Source organism: Benincasa hispida, chromosome 3, assembly GCF_009727055.1.
Source record: "Benincasa hispida cultivar B227 chromosome 3, ASM972705v1, whole genome shotgun sequence".
In the NCBI taxonomy this organism is placed as follows: Eukaryota; Viridiplantae; Streptophyta; class Magnoliopsida; order Cucurbitales; family Cucurbitaceae; genus Benincasa; species Benincasa hispida.
In genome coordinates, this window is record NC_052351.1 from 10792861 (window position 1) to 10818745 (window position 25885).

General features: G+C 32.0%; 3 protein-coding genes across 8 annotated transcripts; all 3 read left to right on the top strand.

Annotated features, from left to right (window-relative positions):
- Positions 1-2015: 2015 nt before the first annotated feature.
- LOC120072716 (putative receptor-like protein kinase At4g00960) lies at positions 2016-4948 on the top strand. Its single transcript, XM_039025180.1, has 7 exons — positions 2016-2863; positions 2989-3123; positions 3254-3393; positions 3493-3703; positions 3779-4016; positions 4091-4241; positions 4567-4948. Exons 1-7 carry the CDS (start codon positions 2053-2055, stop codon positions 4888-4890), a joined length of 2010 nt encoding a protein of 669 aa, XP_038881108.1. The 5' UTR covers positions 2016-2052; the 3' UTR covers positions 4891-4948.
- A 7508-nt stretch (positions 4949-12456) lies between these two features.
- Positions 12457-18196, top strand: LOC120074079 (probable UDP-3-O-acylglucosamine N-acyltransferase 2, mitochondrial). Of its 5 annotated transcripts, none has more exons than XM_039027069.1 (11): positions 12460-12855; positions 13014-13224; positions 13347-13423; positions 13894-13943; positions 14298-14362; positions 14458-14509; positions 14616-14686; positions 14824-14890; positions 14979-15050; positions 15221-15365; positions 17308-17717. In XM_039027069.1, the coding sequence occupies exons 1-10, from the start codon at positions 12708-12710 to the stop codon at positions 15281-15283; spliced, it is 876 nt and encodes a 291-aa protein (XP_038882997.1). In that variant the 5' UTR covers positions 12460-12707; the 3' UTR covers positions 15284-15365; positions 17308-17717. The 5 variants fall into 5 exon arrangements, with proteins under 5 accessions (XP_038883000.1, XP_038882997.1, XP_038882998.1 ...); XM_039027070.1 differs by lacking the exon at positions 17308-17717 and adding an exon at positions 16149-16693; XM_039027067.1 differs by lacking the exon at positions 17308-17717 and adding an exon at positions 17724-18196 and having other exon boundaries at positions 12462-12855.
- A 4656-nt stretch (positions 18197-22852) lies between these two features.
- On the top strand, positions 22853-25858 carry LOC120073002. Of its 2 annotated transcripts, none has more exons than XM_039025553.1 (5): positions 22853-23193; positions 23388-23531; positions 23659-23755; positions 23943-24174; positions 25728-25858. In XM_039025553.1, exons 1-5 carry the CDS (start codon positions 23167-23169, stop codon positions 25756-25758), a joined length of 531 nt encoding a protein of 176 aa, XP_038881481.1. In that variant the 5' UTR covers positions 22853-23166; the 3' UTR covers positions 25759-25858. The 2 variants fall into 2 exon arrangements, with proteins under 2 accessions (XP_038881481.1, XP_038881480.1); XM_039025552.1 differs by lacking the exon at positions 25728-25858 and adding an exon at positions 24520-24896.
- Positions 25859-25885: the final 27 nt, after the last annotated feature.

Below are 25885 nucleotides of genomic sequence, written 5' to 3' on the forward strand. Positions count from 1 at the left end.
CAGAGGTCGAGCTCCTAATGAGAGCCAAAAATGCCAAAAGTTCTAGCACAAGCAAGGCCTTAGAGGGATTTAAACTTAGCGTGCTTAGCAAGAATGTTGGGTCGGTCGGCCTCGGCACAAATAAGGCCCACACACGTTTTGCTCGATGTAGATTTCTAGTAAGATAAGAAAAGAGAAATAGTAGATAAAATGGATTTATCTATTCATATTTAGTCTTAACTTATTAAGATTAGGAAAGATCCATATGAACCTTATCATAAAGGGAAAAGGTAAACTCTATCTTATTCCCCCTATAAATATACCCTATGGCTCCATATGAGTTAGGGTGTGCAAAAACTGAGCTAAACCAACCAATCGATTTGAATCGGCTGGTTTGGTTCATTTTTCTTTGAAAAAATTTGTTTCTCGGCTCAACAGTACAAAAAATCGTACCATTTGGTTTGGTTCGCAGTTCAAAATCTTAAAAGTTTGGAAATACTAAACCGAACGAAAATAATAATAGTAATAATATATTGTATTTAAATTAATTAATTTTTTTATCTTCCTATCTCCAATGTGTCCCTTCATATTTCCCAAGTCTATCACTTATCTTTTCTCTTCCCATTCTCCGATGTGTCCTTTTATCACTTGTCTTTTCTCTTCTCATTCCTCCATGTGTTCTTTCCTAGCTTTTGTTTTAAAACTAAAACTGAGATACTTTCGATTTTGCCAGTTCTAATAGACTAGAAACCAATATGTTCAATTCAGTCCATGGTTTTGTCTAAAATTGGATCGAACCGAACCGTGTACATCCCAAATATGAGGTAATTGGGAACTTTTGGTTTCTTCTCTATTCTAAAATTCTCTTGTTGACTTAGGCATCAGAGCCCTTTTTTTTTTGTTTTGCAGGTAATCTCTTCTCTAAATTACAAATTTACCGTTGATGTCATGTGAAGATCGATGCATTTTTCCCTAGCCAAATTTGGCATCAACAAAAATAATTCACAAAAAAGAGAGGGAAATTCTTATAAATATAGAATTCCAAAAAATATTCACACTTTGTAGCAAAAAGTTCCAAAAGTGTTTTGTACTTTTGAAATTTTTTTGTTATAAATTGTAAATACTTTTAAATATTTTTTATATTTAAAAAGGTCGCACAAAGAGATGTGTTGAATTCAAAAGCAAGCAAATTCATTTTGGTGATCAAGCTTAACATCGAAACTTAGTTGGGCTATACCTGATGGCTTCAGTTTTCTCATATATGAGTTCGTACAAGATGCTAGCCTTGACCATTTCATATTTGGATGTGCACCATTCGAGAGACGCATTTGGAAATATTTTATTATTTTTTCCCCGTACGTCACATTTAAAAAAAAAAAATTAAACCGGCAATAGACTCATTTTGGTACAACACGTGCGTCAGAGTGAGTTGTCAACTCACTCTGATGCGCGCGGTCAGAATGCGTCTGTTTAAATTTGGCGTTTTCCCCCACGTTTTAGCATAAAAAGTCCCACTTTTTTCCTTCATTCCACCGTTTTCATCTTCTCCTTTCACAAATTTCATCTTCCTTTAACGAATTTGTGGCCTTTTTCTTGATTTTTTTCTTCCCTTGACTTTCTTTTTAAATTTATTAATTATATTGTTCCTCTCGATTTTTCCACTATCAAATTTAGCTAAATTTCAAAAAAAAAAAATAAAAAAAATTGAAATATACTTTTTTATGGATTCTCAAAATTTGGCTTGGTTTTTAAAATTAATAATAAAAAGTAGATAAGAAAATAAAAAAATTAAAAGTGAAAATAATGTCTATTCACTAACTTTTAATAAAACAAAAATAAAAAATAAAATTATTAGGGAACGGAGCTTTAACAAATGGGTTTGAGTGGTAGGTAGACTGAGATTTACTTTACCAAAAATTCAAAAATGTGGACCAATAGACCTAAAGGCGGCATTGAGAAAATTAAAAGCGACGACTTACTGGACGCGTCAACTGTATTGTTGGTTGCTTCAGATTATAAGATGGGTTTTCAAGAGACATTGTTCACTTTACAAAACGAAAATTGAGAATTGAGATGATGGAAACTTCAAAAAGCCTCTTATTCCTTTGCGTCATTCACTTATTCATGGTTTCTACCACTATTTCCCAACAGGAGTTCATTGCACACTCATGTTCAAACATCGGCAACTACAGCAGAAACAGCTTCTTCAAGCGAAATCTTGACACCCTACTTTCCTCCATCCTCTCCAACTCCCAAATAGATTACGGGTTTTACAATTTCTCAGCCGGACAGCAACCCGACAAGGTCAACGCTATCGCCCTTTGCCGAGGCGACTGGACTGTGGAGCAATGCAAGAACTGCTTAAATGACTCCGCTCTAAAGATTGTACAGACTTGTCCCAACCAGAAGGAGGCTATCGGATGGTACAACGATTGTATGCTTCGTTACTCAAACGATTCAATATTTGGAGTTGCAAACGTTCAAGTGCTTTCCAGAGATTTCAACACTGGGAATTCATCGAATGTTGATGGGTTCAGCCAAGCACTGAGGAATCTGTTAGCAAGACTGCAAAATCAAGCTTCGTCTGGAAGTTCTACACTGAAATTCGCAGTGGGAGACACCGAAGGACCGAGCATAGAAGAGAATAGGATATATGGACTTGTCCAGTGTACTCCGGATCTGTCCTTTATGGATTGCACTAATTGCTTTGGACAGCTTAATAGAAATATTCCGACTGGGAAAATAGGAGCGAGAATATTTGCGGTAAGTTGTTTTCTGAGATATGAGATCTATCTTTTCTACACCCCTCCTCCGCCCCTGCCACCTCCCTCGCCACCGCCATCCCCACCTCCACCTCTGCCGCCGACTCTGCCTCCGGCACCAGGTATCAACGTTCATACGCACATAAACACACACATCTTTCACCATTTTAACAAATTGTTTTGTTTTGTTTGCAATGACAATATGCTTAAGAAAAACTATCATAAATTGCACAGCTTTATTTTGCAGGAAATAATAGCAATAATAGAACAGTTATAATCGTTATGGTGTCCATCGCTTCAGCCATCATTTTCATTGTTGCCATTTGTATCATTTTGAGAATAAGGAAGGCAAAGAACAGAAGGCCATTAGAAAAGTTTGGAAGTGAGTGGTTTATAATTCCTCTGTTTCTTTTAGATGACAGTTTTGCTATGATAGTGTGGCTTTTTCAAGAATGCTTGTGGCTTTAATCCTACAATTGAATTTGATGTTCAAGCCTTAATCTACTCTTTAGGTATTGCTCTCGGAGATGGCACCAATGAAATTAGCAGTGTGGAGACAATTCGATTTGATTTTGATACTATTAAAATTGCAACAAATGCCTTCTCAAGTGAAAACAAGCTAGGACAGGGTGGATTTGGAGCTGTTTACATGGTATAAAATGAATTAGCTAAAGAATAGCAATGAATTGGAGTTTAAAGTATAAAGTTTTGAGTGACATTCTTACTAAAAGTTGACTCTTTATATTTTTAGGGTAAGCTACCTAATGGACAACAAATTGCAGTGAAGAGGCTTGCACATAATTCACAACAAGGAGATGTTGAATTCAAAAATGAAGTCCTTTTGGTAGTCAACCTTCAACATCGGAACTTGGTTAGGCTATTGGGATTTTGCTTGCATGGAAGCGAAAGACTTCTCATATATGAGTTTGTACCAAATGGCAGCCTTGACAACTTCATATTTGGTATAATAGTTGTTCTTTTCTTTGGTCTACAAAAAATGGAAAAGCCATAGCTTTCATATATCGATGACATTGTAGATTTTGGGAAGCGAACTCTATTAATATGGGAAAGACGATTCAAAATCATAAATGGCATTGCACGAGGGCTTCTTTACCTTCATGAAGATTCTCGTCTTCGAATCATACATCGTGATCTCAAAGCTAGCAATATTTTGTTGGATGAAGAAATGAATCCAAAGATTGCAGATTTTGGTTTGGCAAGATTGTTTGAAGTAGATGAAACTCAAGGCAATACAAGTAGAATTGTGGGAACTTAGTAAGTTCAAATATGTTTATTTTCCTTTAAAATATTGTGGAATAGTTTATTATCTATTGTTATTATTTTTGCAGCGGCTACATGGCTCCAGAGTATGTTATACATGGACAATTTTCAGTGAAATCAGATGTTTTTAGCTTTGGCATTTTGATTCTTGAGATTTTGAGTGGTCAGAAAAACAATTGCTTTCGCAATGGAGAAAACGTTGAAGATCTCTCCAGCTTTGTAAGTATATAATATACTTCTTAAAATTTCTATATGTAACGACACTTAAATCAGCTACCAATAGTATTAGAAGATTTTGATATTAAAAAATGGTTTGTTTATTTATTGTTTAAATTAGTCTGTTTTTGCAATCTTGTTATCTCTAACCCATTTGGTAACATAGCTTCATCCCCAGACTTCAATATATTTGTTTGATATTGTTCAATTTGAACTTTAAATGCAATATACCATAATTTATAAGATCACCAATATAACTAACTATCCTCGATTCTTATTTTAAAAAATCAATGACAATAACTATAACCATCGTGGGATTTTCTTGTAGGCTTGGAAAAATTGGAGGGCTGGAACAATTACAAATGTCATAGATTCAACACTCTTGATTGGTTCAAGAACTGAAATGATTAGATGCATTCACATTGGACTATTGTGTATTCAAGAAAATGTAGCAAATCGGCCAACAATGGCTTCGATATTTTTGATGTTAAGTAGTTCTTCTCTCACTCTCCCTATACCTTCTAAACCTCCATTCTTCAGACATAGTAATAGCACCTATGAATCCAACACAATGTTAAAGTTAGATGGAACTAGTAATTCTGGAAGTTCAACTCTTAATGATATTTCAATTACAAAGCTCCATCCTCGTTAGATTGTTCCCCAAGAATACAGGAAACATATGCTATTTCGAAAGTTGTTATTTATTTTGAGAAACTATAGATTCGACATTAGATAAGTTATTTGTTTGTATTTTTATTGTTTAATGGATCATTAACGGGTGTGAGAAAATATGGTTGAATATAATCTATTATTTCCTCTCAGATTTGATTTTGATTTATGTCATTTAATGAGTAGTTAGTTAAAATAGAAAATAACACTAACTATCTAGAAGCTCCTTGAACGATCTACATAAATAACTTAAATGTAAAGTTAGACTTGTTGCTAACAATTCTAAACAAAAGAAAGAATTAAACTTTTTTTATTCATTCTCTCCGGTTATGAGAATCACATTCATTATATTGTTAATTTCAAGTGCAGCAATTTTTTATACAAGCTGTCTCTTATACACATCTAGATGTGTATAAGAGACAGGAATATTGATTATAAACTAAATGAATGTGATAAAAGCATTGATTATAAATCATGAAAAAATTATTTTCATGTTATTATTAGTTTATATGTTGATGATTTATTGATCTCTAGTTCAAATATATTTGTTATAAATGAAACAAAAAATTTGTTGAGCAGTCAACTCCATATAAAAGATTTCAGTGAGAATTTTATTATGGGTATGAAAATAACGAAAAACTCTGAATAGATTTCTTCTTGACTAATCACATTATATCCAAAACATACTTAAAAAGTATAATTATTATGGTTGTAAGCACGTGTATGTTCCATTTGGTTTAAGTGTTCACTTACTTCCAATTAAAAATGAAAGTGATGTAATAAAATCAAAATGAGTATGCTAATGTGATTAGTAGCCTATGATATCTATTAACATGTCATCGATTTTGTTATGAAATATTTATTGGGAATGAACGATCATGGCTTACTTTATAAAAAAAAATTGTTGAAGGATTTTTGGATGTTGTTTGGAATACATTGTCGGGTGATTTTTTTTATCTACTATAGGGTATATTTGTACATATGTTATGGGGGATACCACTGAGGAAATTAGCAACATGGAGACCATTCAATTTGATTTTGAACCATTAAAATTGCAACAAACTATTTCTCAAGTGAGAACAAGCTCAGACATGGTGGATTTGGTGTTGTTTACTAGGTATGGAATGGATTAAGGAATAGAGCTTAAGGTGTAAATTGATATAAATTCTAACTAGAGATTGAAGTTTTTATTTTCAGGGTAAGCTAGCTAATGGACAACGTAACACAGTGAAGAGGCTTTGCAAATAACTCACAAAAATGAACTGAAAGTCTTCTCAGATATGAGTTTGTACCAAGTGCCAGTCTTGACTAGTTCATCTTTAGCTTTGGTATTTTAATTCTTAAAATCGTGAGTGGCAAGAAAAATAGTTGTTTTTGCAATGGAGAAAAGAGAGAAGATCTCTCAAGCTTTGTAAGTATATAATTCACTTCTTGAAATCTTCTTTTAACATATCGACACTTTTGACGTTGTTGATAACATTAAGGGGTCGTTTGTTTCATGAGAATCTAAGATTTTCATGGAGTGGTAAATTACCACTTTGTTTTGCGTTAATGTAAGATGCTTAAGCATCTAGAAATTCACAGACATTCAAGGATGCCCTTACAGAGGGCATCTCAAGAGTTTTAGATGCGTTCTTGAAACATGAGTTTTTCGAGATTTTCGTGTTGATGGGATCCCCTTTACCTTTTAAACCCTTTTTTTTCATATATACAAAAATGTCACTCTTCTTTATTTTCATTTTATAATTAAAATAAATATTGTCAACTATGTAATTCATCACTTTCTTTGATTTTATTGTGGCTTTTTTAATTTTTTTTTAAAGATTATTCAATTTTAAATTTAAATTAATATTTATTTTACAAACATCTTAAATTAATTTGTATTATTCCGTAGAAAAAAATAACAAATAAAATAACAAAAATATATTAATTTAAAAAAATTCAAATAAAAAACAAATATGTTATATAAGTTCAACTTATGTTAAATTAATTATAAATTAAGGAATAATCGTTAGAGCATTTTTAGAACATGATGTAAATTTTAGATATTCCTGGGTAGAAATACTAAAAAAAAAAAATAATAAATAAAAAGATACAATTGTCCAAATATTTCCATATATTTTCAAAAACATTTCGACAAAACGACAAACTTAGTTATCTAAAGATTCCAAACATTTGTAATTTCGAACATCTATAATTTCAAGCACCTAATTATTCTGGTTATCTACACTCATGTAAAACAAACGACCTTAGCAGATTTGATATAAAAATATTGTATAATATAATCTTATATTGTTCTAAGTTAATGTCTTTATCAAATTTCTTTCATTGTAAAATTCACAATCTTATTACCTTTCAAACCTCGCAATAAACTGATTGTTGTATGTTTTAGGCATTGAAAAATTAGAAGGTTGGAATGATTAAAAATGTCATAAATTCAACCCTTAGTATTGGTTCAAGTGTTGAAATGTCAATATGCATTCATATTAGATTATTGTGTGTTCAAGAGGATGTAGTAGATCGTTCAACGAAGACTACAATGATTCTAATGCTTAGTAGTTTCTCTCACTCTTCCTATAACTTTGGAAACAACATTCTTCATGCATAATAACATTGATGAATCCAACACAGAATCAAAGATAAACCAATGGTTGGAAATGAATGAGGTGGCTAATCATTTTGAAAGCATACCCCTCCAATCTTTATCTAATGAAGCTTCAATTATGAGCTCTATCCTCGCTAGATCTTCATCCATTTTTTGGTAAAATGTGTTATTTTGAAATTTGTTTTTTTTAGACAAACTATAGATTAGTATTTGATTGGTTCATTACAATGTACTTATTGTTCTATGGAATAGTAGTAAGAGTTGTGATTCAGTTGGTTGCAGCCATTTTCAACCCAAACCACGTGGACCATGTCAATGGATTATTAGGAAAAAAAATATAGGTACAATTCTTGCTTTATCCAATTAAAAACGGCTACATCGTAAGTTTTTCTTTAAAAAAAATAATTATTTTTTATATGTAGAAAGATGGAGAACATATTATTTAGGTGCAGTATAGACTATACCTAAATATTGCTCTATATATTATATATGGTTCTTCTTTTCCTTTGCCTTTAATCCTCTTACTTTTATTAAGGATTTTTTTTCATTTAATAACATTTCTATGACAAAACTTTATTTTCTTTTTTCAATATTTAGTTTTCTTTTTATTTCCTTTTCTCATCTACATGATACTGTTTATTATTTATCTAATAGATCCTTGATTTTTTTAATAATAAAAAAAAACTAACAATATTAGAGATTATATTGGAAAGTCACCAACCTATCAAATACAAAATTGAGAGTTTAAAGTCTAATTCGATGCCATTTATAATTTGGAGGCCTATTAAAATAGATGCAATTGAGTGAGGCTTGCTAAGAATTTTTTTTTTTTTTTTTTTTTTTTTTTTTTGGAAGGTGAGACTTGGAAAGTTTATTTATTTATTTATTTACTGAGTTCAACAATATTTTTATCAATGGTTCAAATTTCATACCAGTTCAACCATGCCAAAGCTAATGTTTAGTAAGAAAAATAATGTAGCCCAATTGACAAAAAGCTACATCTATCACGATAGCGATTCTAGTTTTTTTCCCTAGTCCCCCATTTTTTCTTAATCAAGCTTTGAAATATCATAAATACAAGGTTCTTTTCAAATAAAGGAAAATGAGCCAACTATTTATAAATATAGCAAAATGTCGCTATCACAAGACGACGACATTTTGTTATATTTGTGAATAAATTAAACAGTTTTACCATTTTAAACAATTATGCAAAATAGAAGCTCGTTACGGACTGAGTCACGGATCTCACTCTCTTTAAGATGTTTCACGGCTCTGCCCAAGTGTGCAAGCAAGTCACTAATACTGCCACGTTGTCCCCAGGATAAAACAGCAAAAAAAAAAAAGAGGTCTCGGTCGAAAATACACCGTTACTGACGAAAACTCACACTTCAGACTAGATTGCTCAGAAAAACGGAAGAGAGGGAGTAATTGAGAACGTTGGGAGAATGAAAAAAATGATGTGTTTGAAACGCTTGAAAGGTTACGCCTTTTATAATGCTTGAAACTCAACTGTCAGAGAGGGAAGTGCGGTTGGCCACCGAACGTGCACGCGGAATGATGTGAGCGACATGGCAACAACTGAAGACCAACTCCATTTAAGAATTTTTTATAATAAAAATAATAGTTATAACAAACAAAATAAATTTTTTTATTAAAAAATAGTCATACACACACGTGTGCCTCGCCTCGTCCAGACGGACGGCGGCGGTGCACGTATAGGATTTCCACCATACCCACATTGGTATATCTTCTCACTCCCTCCAAAATATGGGTACCCCTGGGCCCAAACCTAAGGTCCAACATGGGAGTATAAAAAGTAGAGTTCAATCCTTAACATAACCAATGTGGGATTCTCAAAAGCCATTTTCCTTAACAACTCAATTTCACCAACAATCCTCAACTTGAAAATTTAAAAACATAAGAAAAATATTTTCCATCGAGCAGTTTTAGTCCATACAACATTGTGCATAAGTAAAGGTGTCTTGAGACTTGAACCTTTACGTAGTGTAGATGATTCAGAGTATACTAGAGCAACCCTTGATTTTGAACTCTATCTCTAACAACATCTCACACGCAGTGTCATTAGGGTGTAGTTCGAATGCTCGAGCTTTAAGACCTAGAATGTGTATCCTAGTTTACTAAACACTCTAGAGAGTTTGCTTAAAAAAAAGACTCCATAGGAAGCGACCCCCACTTCCACATTCACATAGACGAGTCTATCAAGAATACTCCTATAGCTAGGTACCCCACTTGAGTATAGATATCATTAAGAACTGAGTTCAATCTTTCTTACGCTCTAGGATATCATGCTCAGACTCTAAGTCATAGAAATGAAACTTTTGGTTCATTTTAACATGGTTCACTAAATATCACTTATGACCAATTATTACCCGTTGAACCTATTTCTTGGGATCTCTAGTCTACTGGTTGGGTTTTCCTCATAGCAAGTCAATTTTTTATAGGCATGAGTCTCATCCTTTTTGAGGTCTTGAAAACCTTCTCTCTGGTCAGTCTTTTCATCAAAGGAAGCCAAATTTTCATCAGTTCGTATATGATCCACTTTAACGACATCAGAAGTGAGAAACTCTTTAATGGTATTATACTTACAACGTATGTGTCTTCTCTTTTCGTTATAAAAATGGTTTTTAACTTTTGCAATTGCTATAGTACTATTGAAATGGATCAATATGGTTGGTACCGACTTTTCCCATAGGGGGAATCTCTGATAACAAACTTCTATGCCAGCCTACTTCTTCACTAGTTGTTACTAGTTCTATCATTTCTGATCTTTGATAACACACCACGTGGGAATATGAACTTCAGATTTGGAGACACATGATTAGCGTATCAAGTTTGGGTGCTTATTTATCAAAACGAGAGTATAAGTCACAGAAAAATAACTGAAGGGAGCAACAGACCGAGCTATGGCGCTTCGACAGAACGAGCTTCACCCACGATCAGATCCGGGTTGGCTGTGGAGCTTCGACAGAACGAGCAACAGATCCGGGCACTGGTCACGGCGGCACGGGTTACATGGCGAACAAACCTACATGGAAGCCAGATCTACACCACAACAGACTCTTCACCCACATGATCGACGGACGAATGGCAAGAGTTTGGAAGAGAGAAGTAAGAAAGAGAGGGTCTGAAGAGGGAAGTGTAAGAATGAGAGGAAAAGGAAAATAGGGGGAGAGTGAAGAGGGAAAAATTAAGCGGGTTCTTAATGTCGGTTTAAAACCAACATTAAAGGTACCCCTACAATGTTGGTTTAAAACCGACATTAAAGATCTGCTTTAAAAAAAAAAAATAAAACCGACATTATACATCCAATTTTACTTTTTCAACCGACATTAAAGCCCAAAATTGTGTTGTGTCTGTCACACAATATTTTTCTACAGTAAGCTGTAAATCTTCTTTAGTATTAAACAACATTGCTTTCTTTATTGAACTACAATTATCTACACCTATACTCCTTTCCTCCAAGTAACCCTAGTTCACATGTTGAATTTATAATTTCCCAATCTATTGGGTGAACATATCGGTATCAACTCAAGATTATGTTCCCCACTACTACCGTTTCCAAATAATTCATCAACTTCAACAATCAATATCACTGTCTCGATCATTTTCACGTTCAAGAATAACTTATTCTTCAAGACGCATCGACATATTTATTATGATTTTTTCAACAGTTAAGTTGACAATATATATATATATATATATATATATATATATATATATATATGTTAATATGTCAACCAATAAAATCTAATTTCTAAGTTCAACATCTAAGATCTAAAATATTATAGATTTAAATCAACCCAAATCTAAAATCCATAAACTATACATTTAAATTAACCCAAATCTAAAATCCATAAACTATACATTTAAATTAGCCCAAATCTAAGATCCATAAACTATACATTTAAATGAGCCAATCTAAGATTCATAAACTATAAATTTAAATTAAGCCCAATAAAAACAAAATAGATATACATGAATCATACATTTAATCCAGCCCAAATGCAAAAAAAATAATAATATATTATATATATATGAAGCAATCTTTATTTTTATAAAAATATAAATATATTTCTAGTTCAACCCAATAAATACATAATCATCCAACAAATTAATTCATTAAAAAAAAAAAACAGCCCAACAAATAGAACATAATCATCTAGTCCAACAAAATCTAATTTTAAGTTCAACATATATCAAAAATAAATAAGGATCCATAAACTACACATTAGCTTTTAGCCAAAATGCAAACAAAATGATATTATATATATATATATATATATGAAGATTATACATTTAAATCATGGATCCATAAATTATACATTTTCGAACTTAATCCTCATTTTTATAAACAAATACATATACTAGAAAAAAATTAAAGAAAAAACTTTACCTCAGTCAAAGATGAAGAAAATCCTTTGGTAGATCGACTCACGGTGGCAACAACAAGAGAAAATAAGGCAAAGCGGAGGTTTTCGGATGATGTTTCGACGGAGGAAGATCGAAGTTTTGGAGGAAGAATGTTTCGGATGGAGGAAGAAGAAGAGTCGCGACGGTTTAATGGAGAAGGAAATCGTGTACCCGGTACACAACTTAAGATAATCGTGTACCTGGTATACGATTACCTCAGTCAACGCTGTTGCGCGTGCCAGATCAACAGGCACTCGTGTATTATTTATGGCTAATCGTGTACCAGATACACGATTGAGGTGTAATCAGTCAAGATTCAAGTGTAATCGTGTATCGAGTACATGATTAAGAAACCTATTTTTGTCAATCTACTTTTTATGGAATTTGGTTACCCTTTATACTTCTACTTGGTCCTTTACTTCTAAATTCTTTGGTAATTAAAGCCTAATTCAAATTTATATTAGTTGAGCTTTTTTTTTTTTTTTTTTTGCAAGTTATTGTTCTGTGCGGATATCTCATCTCTCCTTTTTGCATCTTTCTCCCTGTTAGATTTTTATTCTCGTTTATTCAGTGTATTGTTTCTTATATAACTCTGTGTATAGAAGTGAATGGCCTATAATATGGCTTTGAAATTGAGATCGCCGGAGAAGAGAGCACTTTGGAGCGTGACTGTCCCTTTGGAAGAACTTAACTAGCACGCACTTCATCGTCGAAGGCTTTCTTTCCCGGAGTAACTACTGATACTTCCTCTGTTTTTGTCGGCTATGGAAATCCTTGTTAGACGCTTAGCTTCTACCGATGTTGCTCGGTGCTTGTCTACTTCACTCACCCGTTCCGCTTCTAATTTTCGAACTCGATTTCCTTCTCAGATCGGTAGCCTTTGTAGTTTTTCCCACTTCTCCGTCACCTCTGGTAAGGTTTTTTCTTCTCCAATCTCCAGCTCTTGCATTTCAGTTTTGTGCATTCTTTTAAATCTTTTAGCAAATATGTTAAAACTTGTCAACTGTAGTTTATCGGTTGCAACTTCAGAAGAGTTCACGATTAAACTTCGCTTTTTGTTGTTTGCAAAGTAGAAGGTGATGCTGCAGTAAATTGCCTCGGATTTCGGACATGGCACAATGGGGGTGGGACTTTCCACCACTCCGCTTGCATTGAACCAACAGCAGTTATCGAGGTCGGTGCCGTGGTTCACGCGAAATCTGTCGTTGGCGCAAGTGTGCATATTGGATCAGGATCTGTTATTGGACATGCTGTTACAATTGGTCAATCAACAAAGATCGGGTTTGTTATCGTCTTTGACGGGATTCAAACAAAGCTTTCCATAATTTTCAAATTATGAATTCTACACCTGCGTTCTGCTATTTTGATTCTCTTTTGTAATGGAATTACTTTGCGATATCTAGGTTCAATGTTGCACTTAGTAATTGCACCGTAGGTGATTTTTGCGTTATCCACAATGGAGTATGCATTGGTCAAGATGGTAAGGCTGATTTTCATAAACTCAATTGATGGAATTCATGGGAATTAGACTAACCATCATGAAGAAGGCATTGGAATTCATGTTAATTTCGAAAGTAGCTGGGAGAGACTTAACTTACTAACCCAAATACTCAAATCTCAGTCCCACCAAATTTTATGGATAAAATTTCATGATCTAATGCCTAATAGTATAGAGGTCAATTAGGGTTCTAGCCACACAAGGGAAAATATCCATTGAAACACGTTAGCTACTAATGTCTGAAACTCTTGAGATTATATGTGTATTTGCTTATAACTAGCTAGCACTGATGCCTATATGTTAAAATTCCAAGTCAGTGTCCTCCCTGGAATGTTTAACTGCAGACTGCAGTAGTTGTGATCTTTAAGCCATCTTTATTCATCAAATGAATGTTGCACTTCCAAGATAAATCATCAAATCAAGATGCTAATTCCAATATTTTCTCCTTGCAGGATTTGGATTTTTTGTGAATGAGCACGGGACTATGAAAAAGAAACCTCAAGTTTGTGTCATAAACCTCTATTTCCATTATTTCTCCATTCTTTTATTGAACAATTTAAGAATAGAGAGTTTTAACAAATCTATTGTGCTAGTTCTCCATCAGCTACTAGTTTCCACAACACTCAGTCATGAATTAGCGAATTACTTGATTTGAAAGACTTAGCTTGTGCTTTTCGAGTCTCAAATCTCTTATACTTGATAATTAGTTATGATTTTGGGATTTTTACTACTACATCTTTGGTATCAGGATGGATATTCATGTTTGGTAGAAGCAATAAAGATGTTGCCAATATCAAGTTCCTTTTACATTAGCAACTGAAATTGTTGTCATATATTTTCTTCTCTTTTTTCTTAGATGCTGAATGTCAAGATAGGAACGAATGTAGAGATTGGTTCCAATACATGCATTGACAGAGGAAGGTACTAATGTAACGGGCTGGTTATATTTCCTTGACCGACATTGCTTTTGGGAGTAGGCTAAGTTGACATGCTAATATAGTGGTCTGTCTATGCAGCTGGAGAGATACTGTCATAGGCAATAACACAAAAATTGACAATTTGGTTCAGGTTTTTTCCTCCCCCACCAGCCACCACACATCCACCCACGCACGCACATCAATAATTCATAGTCAAAATCATCATAGTGACTATCAAACTCTTCCTGGCTATTTAGATCGGTCATAATGTAATCATTGGAGATTGCTGCATGCTTTGTGGACAAGTGGGAATTGCAGGCTCCGTGACGTACATTTTTTTGCTTCTCCTGGACTCTGTCGTGATTTCTTATATTGCCTATTCAATTTAGATTCAAACTTTTATGAGAGCTTCTTTTATGGTAACAATTCTTCCAACATTGACTTTGGGTGACTCATTTCTTTCAGGATAGGGGATTATGTAACGTTGGGAGGGAGAGTAGCTATCCGTGATCACGTATCAGTTGGATCAAAAGTAAGTCTCTTCAAGTTGGATTTACTATTTACTATGAAAACACCAAACGGATCTTAGATTGAGGTGTCTAACTGGTAGAAGTCTGCAGGTCCGGCTTGCTGCCCTGAGTTGTGTCACCAAAGACATCAAGGAACCTGGGGATTATGGTGGCTTTCCTGCTGTAAGGATTATATATTGGTTTTATATTTGCATATGTACTATATTTTCTTTTTGAGGGTTCAAGAATAGTGAATTAAACTTATAGGTTATGAGTTGATATTGACTGTCATCACATGTAACTACAAAACCCATCAATGTTTGAACCATTTGTCCAATTCTTTTTCCCTGTAGATACCAATTTCTGCATGGAGAAGGCAAGTCGCTAAGCATTCTCAGGCATCGAGGAAGAAATGAAACTAGAAAACTTCAAGCTTCTTTCATCTGTTATTGACTGATATCATATGAGTTTGGAGTTATACGTCATGCAAGAGTGGAAGTAAGTGCTGCTATGACTAGCATTTTTAGATACTTAACTGACCACTTAGTTGATGATTATTGTGCTTTTTGTTTCTTACCCTTAAAAGAATACCCTTTGCTATTGATTAGATTATTACTCAGCTTCTACATGCTCAATTATTAAGCATGCTCTGTGTGTATTATATAAAGATTCAAAGGCAAAAGCCTTTTCATTGGCTGGGAACACCTTATTAGATGCACTGATTTATTCCACCCTTTTTTCAATATATGAAAACAGAGGCTTTGAAATTTGTTCAATTTTAGTCCCTCTACTTTGAATAAATCTTAAATTTAGTCCCTCAAAGTTCATTTTTATCAAAATTGGTTAAATAATAATAACAATTTTCATGCAAAGAAATATAATATGTGAATATATTTTCAAAATTTATAGTAAAACTGCTAATAGATAACAAAAAGTTTTTAAAAAAATCAACAATAAACGAGCATTGAGGACTAAATTTAAGATCCTAAAATTGAACAAACTTCGGACCAAAATGGTATTTTAACCTAAAATTTTTCTTATTCATTTTTTAGTTATTGCAACTTGGTCTCAACCCTACTCAATTATTCAGTTCGAAGTGTTTTGTGCCTTTTCATTTCTTATGGTTTAGTTTGTGGAACTCATATTACCTTCGTCATTTGGCAGTCTACTAAGTACTAGCTAAGTTCGTAGTTAGTAATGCTTGCTTAAATGAGTTCATTAATGGACCCATACCAATACCGATTACATAACATAACGTTGTATCTGCAAAGAATATTGCAGAAGAATTTTCACAACTGGAACATACTAGAAGAACCACCCACACCAATTACAGATTTTCTTGCACAATTCAAAATAACAGGTAAACATACTAATTCCAAAGAGGTTCATGGGTTACAAATTTTCTGTAGGTAGGATTAGATTCATGAGAGCTTCTACTGTAGAGCTCTTCCATCTCTCCGTAAATTTCAACTTCCCACCGAGGTTCGTGGATCTGTCATCATCAATCATTCAATCTTCTGTGGATACTCTCTAACTGGAATCAAGATCTGTAATATATTGAGATGTAATGGAATAACTACAAGATAATGACATTTGGAACCTCCTCTTGAGTGTACACACCCAAGCCCTAGATCACTCCACAAAATAGCCTCCATCACTCACACACCCTCCTATTTATAACGGCACGCAGTGACTAACTTCCAATCTACTTATACCCTTTACTAATACTATACTAATATACTTATTTTGGTGTCTTATATCTTTCTACACAAAAAACAAAAAACAAAGAAATTGGAAAAGTATAGTTTTCCTGCTTCCTATAGTGACAACTACATCCTCCAACAAGAGCTGAACTCAACTAGCAGTTGTATGTCTTGCAGACTAAGAGGTCATTGGTTCAAATCTCCCAACCCCAATTTGTTCTCCAAAAAAAAACCCTGTGACAACCACATCCCTGGCTACTAGAGAAAGGACATCAGCACAGCTGACCTCCCCAAGACAATCTCTTTCCAATGCAGTCTTAACTTTGTCAGTTATATGAAACCCACGAAGACTCAGATTGGGAAGTGAGTCTCTTTCAATCTATGGATAGAAGACTCAACAACACTGACCCATCACAACCCTGCATGCAGAGACATGCAAACCAACTTTCCTAATTATACTCTAAACTCTTGACACACATATAAAAGCACGGTCAAACAAATGAACACTTGACTCAATCAGTTCATGCAGTTTGGATAATCTCCATCATGCATGGATTCAAACGTTAATTCAACTTACAAGACTCAACACGTTGACTGTTAATAAGAAACAAAGAGGAAATAACATTATTCAAGTTTTAATGCCATATCAAATTGTTGTTATCCCAATATTTCAAGTTGTAGGGTCGAAACATGAACATGTGTTCATCTGTGCATGTGTGTAATTGCCTAATTGGTAGGGAGCATGGATGTTACTTCAGTTTTCCACCCTGACGAAACAATCATGAAAGTACATCCTCAACAATGCTGCAGCTAGTGTGTGGGTGCTTTATGGATGTTTTGAACAGTTATGTTCATAACCATGGCCTCTGCTCAAACCCTGCCCTCAGACCCAATCCTTGCCCATTTGCAAATCACAGAAGCCAACTGCACGAGAAAATCAACCAAAACTTTCGAATCCACCATGTCAAGCAAATGGCTTTGAGTTTGATACAGAAAGCCCTGAACTTGGGGCCATAAATATACAGCATAATATGCCATGGAAAAGGAAGTGTCATGTGACACTACATCCATGATTGCACGTTGTATTTTGATCTTATTTACAGATGTAGAATGAGATTAGACGATGTGATTAATTTGCTCTGTTTATGTGCAGGTTGGTATTAGCCACTGGATTTGGATTGACTATACCGAGATGAACAGAAGACGGACCGATGGATGGATGGATGGATGCCGTTGAATCAAGTTGGTTGATGTATGCTTGACTTTGACTAATTTAATGAATGATAGATTAAATATCAGTGCAAGACCCGTTTATGCCGCCAAAAGAACCAAACCCAACTGAAGGGAAAGAAAATTCAAGAGAACTCAACATTTGTTATAGGCTTTAATAAGATCGAAAGATCATTATCATCCAACCTTGGTATTTCTTTAGTTTGTTTGTGCAGCCGAATTTGTGACCTATACGTGGGACCTTCAAAACAAGCCAAAGGTTCATCAGATTAATTTCAAATTGGTCGCAGTAATTTAATTTAAGGAACCCGTGTTCTTTTATTTTTCAGAAATACGAGAGGCCAATTGACTGTCGGAGCAAATCAAGTTTATGCCAATCTTGCAGTATTCTTTTAACTATATGACTTGTGAGTTTCTTCATGCTATTTCTTAAGTTTACAAATCATAAATTTAAAAATATTGGATTACAAATGAGTTGATGTATTTTGATGGCTGATTGATTTCATCATTAAGTTCCAATTAGGTTTCTAATAATTTTGTATTTGGACCATTGATTGATACTTTTGTCATGTGAATCACCTCTTTTTTTATAGTTTGAGTGGAGATTTAAACTTCTAATCTTTTAGTCTGAGATGACAATAGAGTATGAACAATTTTTCTCTTCCACGGTTGAGAGTGGAATAGATATTGTGATCGTTTTCTAGACATTTGTTGGCATTTGCAATTAAAATGAAAAAACGACCGCAAAAATAATTTCAAGCTTTTCAACGATATCAACCTGTTAAAGAATATCTAAAACGAACACTAATTCAAAAGTCAAATCTGTGCATTCCCTACTAACCATGTCAACATTGATTTTCTGGAGTCTGCACAACTCAGTGATTCATATTCCAAGCCTGTTTCATCCATCTACCAGAATAAACCCCGACTCGGAAATATAATTAATTACCCTTTTTTTTTTCACTCTCTGTTCCTTGCCTTTCAAAAACATCAATAAAATAGTTATTTCATTAATAAGGACCAAACCAAGCCGTCTGAACAGAAAGCAAGTGCTATTTCATCAATCAAGAATGTGGAGTCTAGACTTTATTCAAATTGCCATATATATATTAATTGACCACAAACATGAAGCCCATTATGCTTACATATATTATAAAGTATAAATGTCATATTTTGAACTTGTAATATAATCATATAGTATAGTTTTAAAATTGAATGGGAATTAGTTCCAGCTGAGCTCCACTTATTCCGCAGATTATTCCACAATACTCACCAGAATCCATCCAAGTCCGGCTCAAATGACTGTTTGTTCTCCCTTATATCTTATCCTAAATTCCTTTGAGAAATGACAAGTGTTGGTTTTTTTAGTTGGGGTGGTGAGTGGTGGTTGGGAATGACGTGATTTTACTTTTTACTTTGGTCCACTATATATATATATATCATTCAAATTAGACTCTAATCTCCATCTAATTTGTATTCTTAGCAATAATCATACTGAAAGTGAAAGGTTTGACAAATGAAAATATATTTTTTTATCGTGATATAATGGATTTACATATATATATATAATGATTTATTTTTCTTAATATAATAGAAAGTGAGAGAATTTGAACTACATACCTCTTTACAAGTAGCATATATTAGTTGAGTTAAACTCTCATTTTGATAATAATGATATTTTGAAAGAAAACAAAAGATTTCTATAAATTTATGTCATGTTTAAGTTACAAAATATCAATATTGTAGGTACTTCACCAACGTTATGGAGAAAAAAAATCTATATCAACGTCAAATTCTAAAAGGTAAAAGAAAATAAAATTGTCAAGAATAAAAACAAAATAAAAGAAAAAGAATTAAAAAGAATACTATTTGAATATCTTAAAGAATAAAAAAAAAAAAAAAATATCCAAACCCACATGATTTAAATTACCAATTTAAAAGTCAAATCAAAATTATCTCATTTTAAAGATAAAATACGCACGATTATATGTATCTATGCTATTTAGGTTGTTATTTATTTGTTTTTTGTTAAATAAAATTTTAAATGTATAAGATGATTGTGTGCCTAAAAAGATCTATTATGTCATTTTCTGGTTAATATTTATTAATATCTTAATAGTATAAAATAATAAATTAATACTTTAATCAATTTTAAAACAAAAGTAAGAGCTTAATTCAACTAAAACACTATTGTTTTGAGCCAAAAACAAGTTAAGGCAAGGCCGACCTTTTAAAAAAAATATATTTGTTTATTATTTTTCCAAAAAATCTCCCTAACCCAACTCATGGGCATCGAAATAAAAATACACCTGTTATTTCTAAGTCCCCAACTGACACAGCCGCATGGACTTACTTTATTTTATTTTGCATTTATAACCTAATTCAAGATATACACGTGTCACTCCATAGTCGATACTATATGACATGTTGTGAAACAAAATTAGTTTATTATAAATTTGATCTGAACTCAATTAGTAAGTATTATTCTACCTTCAACTAAAATGGTTAAAAATTTAAATTCTCGATCGTTTATGTATTTAACATTTTTTAAATATAATGTTTAAATAATAAAATTATAATTTTGACTTGTATTTAGAAAGGATGAAGATAGAGTTTCAACGTGGAAAGAATATTGTATAATCGAAATTTTTAGATTCCATTTGATTACTATTTTATTTTTGAAAATTAAGTTTCTTGTTATCTACTTTCCATTAATGGTTTAAAAAACCAAACTAAATTTTGAGAACTAAAAAAAAATAGTTTTAAAAAAGTTATTTTTGTTTTTTGAATTTGGTTAGGAATTCGACCGTTGTACTTAAGAAAAATGTTAATCATGGTAAGAAATATAGATGATATAGAATTAAAATAGTTAGCAAAACGGAACCTTAATATTTGATAATGTTTGGTAAGGTAGATTGGGTTACTTGTATAGGATAAGGTTGTTAAATATCCCAACTTATGATTGAAACTAAAGAAAGGAAGGAGAATTAAGACAGATTATTTCAAGTCGGAATTTGTTGGCATTGCATATGCTTTCGTATTTTTCCTAAACTTCGCTTCAACAATTATTGCAACGCCAACTATTTATGGTCCATTTTATACAAACGATTTCTCATCTCTTTATTTATTTCTTTTTTCTTTTTGTGGAATGGCCAAATGGGGTTCACATATGACACACCTTTCCATTTTTTTAATTTTTAAAAATTAAGTATATTTTCTTCTCATTTTTTATAATAATTTACATCTTTAATCAGAATTCTTAATCAATTTCCAAAAACAAAAACAAATTTTTAAAAGTTTGGACCCGTTTGGTAACCATTTTATTTTTGAAAATTAAACCTATGGATAATACTTCCATTTCTAAATTTCTTCTTTTATTATCTACTTTTCACTAATGATTTTAAAAACCAAGCCAATAAATTTAATTTTTAACGAAATTTAAAATTTGTGGGAAAAGAATTCCTACATTATTTTTTTTTTCCTTCTAAATCTTTGCTAACATTTAAGTTTATCATTATTAATATTAGACTGTATTAAAAATTATGAAAAGCATAAGGAATTAAATAAATATATTAAATATTAGAGACTAAATTGGAAAAATAAAACTAAACATGAAGATTAGCCTATATGCTCCAAATTCAATTCAAGTGTATAGTTGAAAATTTTATAAGGATGAGCAATGTCTTATTTTCTATCCAATCATTGAATTTTGAAAATTAAACATAATAGCTCATGAGTTAACATCTCAATTAAAAGATGAAGCTTGGGAAAATTTATACTACTAATCTTATACATATATTCTTTTCATAATTTGACACAATTTATTATTTATTTAGTTTGTAGATCTTACATATTCTTAAATTTTATTTTGTGACAATCAATATTGTCAAATGAAATATTAATTTTATGGACCTCACATAATACTGAGATTTTATTATATGGTAATCAATATATTAATTTATTGTTCATTAATTTTGTAGACTCCACACCCTTCTTAGATTTTAGGAAAAAATTACCTTTTAAATCCTTAAGTTTAGAAGAATATGTATATTTGGTCCATAAATTTATAAAACATATCTTTTTAGTTCTCGAGTTTTTTTTACGATAGGTTTATTTGGGCTTAAGATTTTAAAATGTATTTTTTTAGTCGTGCAATTTTTTTTTTTAAGAAACAAATTTAAAAGGTCCTACAATAATTTATTATTGTTATTATTTTAAATTAGAAAGTTATTTAAAAGAAAATACCGCTTCTTTCTAAAATTATTTTTAACCATATTTTTATGATTCGAAATTTAATAAAACGAAAATTAAAAAAAATTAGGGATCGTTTAAACCTATTATGAAAATTTTGGGACTAAAAAGATACTTTTTGAAAATTTAATAGTCAAATGAATTCATTCTAAAAAATTCAGAGACTAAAATTATACATTTTGAAAATTTAAGTACCATGATACATCTATTTTTCAAAATTTAGAGACAAAAAGTAATTTGCTCTAAAATTTATTTTGTAGTAAACAATTTTATCAAATGATATATTAATTTATTGTTGATTTATTTTATCGACCCTGTTCAAGTTTTAAATTTTACTTTTTGTACCTGTTAAAAGAAATTCTAGTTTAGCACATGTTTTTCCTAAAAAAGAAAAGAAAAAAGAAATATTACCTTTTTAGTTATAAAATTTTAAAGAATATGTGTTTGACCAATGAATTTTTAAAATTTACTTTTTTAGTCTATAATTTTTTTAGAATATGTTCATTTGATCTCAAAATTTTCAAAATATAACTGTGTTTAAAAATAGGTATAAAAGATTAATGCAGTAATTTATTATTATTATTTTAAATTAAACAGAGAATTTTTAAAAAGTTACATCTTTTCTCTAAAAAGGATGTTTAAACATATTTTTGAATTTAAAATTTCATATAATTACAAAATAAAAATAAAAAATAGTTACCCTTAAACACGAAAAAAATATACAATTTGAAAATTTAGCAATCAAATCGCCTAATGTATATATAAATAATGCAGAGGCAAAGTCTTGAAATTTCCCAAGTCATTCTGTTTTCTTTTTCCTCTGTTTCTCCTCGACGCTTCTTCCCGGCTTCTTTCCTCCGCGCTTAAGTACAAGAATCGTTCGTCTGCAACTTCCACAGTCCACTCAAATTCAAATTCAAATTCAAATTCAAAATCAATCAGATCTCGGATCTTTTATACTGTAATCCATATTCGTATCTGTTGATTGTACCGCTTTAATTACAAGGAGAGAAAGAAAGATCGAGAAGGATCTTTCTGAACTCTTTCTTTCCCGGCGCCAGTTGTTCAACCTCTTCCTGTAAATTCAAACTCATCTCCCTTAATTTCTTTCTTCAATGGAATTGGCGGACAATCCAAAGCCAGTAAGCTTCTTCTTTTTCTAAACTAATAATAATTTACGCTTTTCAACTGTTCCATTGGGTTTTGTGTCATAATCAATTTAATTTTGCTCGTTTCCCATGGGCTTATATTTAATTTAATTTCCCGGAAACCTCTGTAATGGTCTTTACTTTTAACCACTTGTAAATTGAATCGTGTTTTTTATTCTTTCGCTCAGGTTATAATAAGTTCTGACGAAGTGAATAATAATGGGTTAGAAAAAACAGCGGTTTCCGATCAGTACAAAACAAAATCCGATAGCTTCATCGTCGATATGGACAATTTTTCCAACAAGGAAATTTCTCACAATTTAAGAATTACAGTGAGTTTTTCTTTCTTGTCTTTCCCGTTCGATACTCTGGAAAAAAAAGTGGAAATTTCGACTTATTAAAGACGCTACTGAAAAGAATTAATGGGTTGTTCTTTGTTTTTTTTTGTGGAAATTGTAGAGGAATTTTAGCAGAAAAGGAATGATACGTGGTGGAAATAAGATGGGGCAAGATCATGGTGATGATGATGATGCAGGAGAGTCCATCTCCCCAGTAGGTAAAGTAACTTCAAAACACGTGCACAACACTCGCAAGTTTCAACAACAGACCAAAAGGAAACATTAACATTTGGAATTTTTCATAAACCGACCGCACCCAAAATGGGATTTTCCTTTTTTTTTTTTTTTTAAATCTTTTAGTTATTTAATTAATTTTGCCCATGAAACAATGTCGCGGTGTGGTAGGAGGAGGGTCGAGCATGCTCGAAAAGCAGGCGGTGGTGGGCATAGAAGAATTGGGCGGTGGTGGAAACGGCGGTGGCGGCGGCGCACTGAGCCATGAGATAGTGATTAGTACGACCCACAGCAGCGGCGGCGCGGAAAGGCTGAGCTTTAGAAGAAACAGCCTCAAGCGGTCTCCACAATCTTGCAGCTGGTACTTGGACCCCAGGAAGATTTTCTTGTTCTGCGCCACACTGTAAGCTCATTTATTTTGTTCTTAGTTATTTACTCTAGTAATTCAATGCATTTATTAAAGATTTTAATTACAATTTTAGTGTTTTCAACTTCCAATTTTGTGCTAGATATCTAATAAAAAAAAAGAATTGACAATTTTTAAAAGTTAATTTATAGGTGATGTATTAGATGGAAAATTGAATTTTATTTCTAATAGAAACTTACTTAAATTAGTAGATATGTGAATTCAAAAAATTATGGTAAATAGGTCGATTTTGATACAAGGTTGAAAAATGTTAACATCTAATACACATTTGAAAGTCGATCAAAATAGACAGTTTTAAAAGAAGTTTAGAAATGGGTGCAGGTCGTGCGTGGGAACTATGTTGCTGATATATTTGGCATTTTCATATGGGATGCTCAAAGTAGAAGAAAACGAGTTAGATTCATAGAGATCGATAGTCCAAACTGTTAGATGACAATTTTTTTTTTTTGGTGATATATGTACAGTTTAGTGCAGTAAATATATGTTGAAATTGTGAGATGGATTAACAAATAGGGGCAGTTGTAGCCTGCAGGCAGGCGTAGAGAATGTAGGGAAAAGTAAGTTTAGTTTGAAATTAGTCTTAATTAGAGGAGATCATTTTATATTAGTGTGTATATATATGCATTAATCTGAACCAACTCGGCCCTTCTGCGGTATATTTTTCTTTATTCTACTCGTAACTATAGATTATAGATCTGATGAAAAAGTCAAAGGTACTTTATTGGTAATTATTGTAATTGGCTTCATAATATTTATTTTTGTTGTATATTAAATTAAGAAAAAATATTAGCTATTTATCTATGTGCATTTCACCTTATTATCAAATCATGATTTAACATATGGTAAATTAGTGTTTATTATATATATATATATTCGAACCAATGAAAATCGAGGAAAATTATTTAAATTGTAACTGTTTCAAAAAAATGCAGAATTATAAGTTAGGGGAAAAAATCGAAGCAGCTAGCTAAAATTATATTTTGTTACTTGTATAAGTTTTGCTATTTTTTAAAGAAAAAAAATATTTTCACATCTCTTTAACGATTTCTAAAACGTATATTTGATACAAATTTGGTGAAATTGATTATATTGTTGTATAGTATTGAAGAAAATATATTATAATTTTGGGTCAACTTTTACAAGGAATAAATAGGTGTTAAACAAAATCAAGCATAACTCAATTAACATAGAATGTGTTCGTAATTACGAAATCTGTAGTTCGAATTCTCTATTTTCAATTATACGAATAAATAGATATTAAGAATAACTTGTAATATATGGATTAAGGATTGATATATTAGAAAAATTAAAAGTAAGCAGTAAAATTGAGAATACGATAATTTACATGAAATATTTCAACTTAGAGAAAAACTACAAATCAGAAAAAATTAGTTATGCGAAAAATTATTACAATCACACCAAGATCTTTCCTCGATTCCAATTACAAAATCATAGAATTATATTTATCATATGAATTCTTCCAACCTGGTTTTTGAAATATTTTAATTTATTCTTTATATATGTGATAGGAGTAAGGAGTATAAAGACGGTGTATTTTAAGATTCATTCGACTTAAAAAAAATATACATATATATCAAAATCAAGAGTATAAGATGGAAATCAACCGTCAACATGAATACATCGGAGTTGGGGAACAGCAAAATAAGATGAAAATGAGAGCAAAATG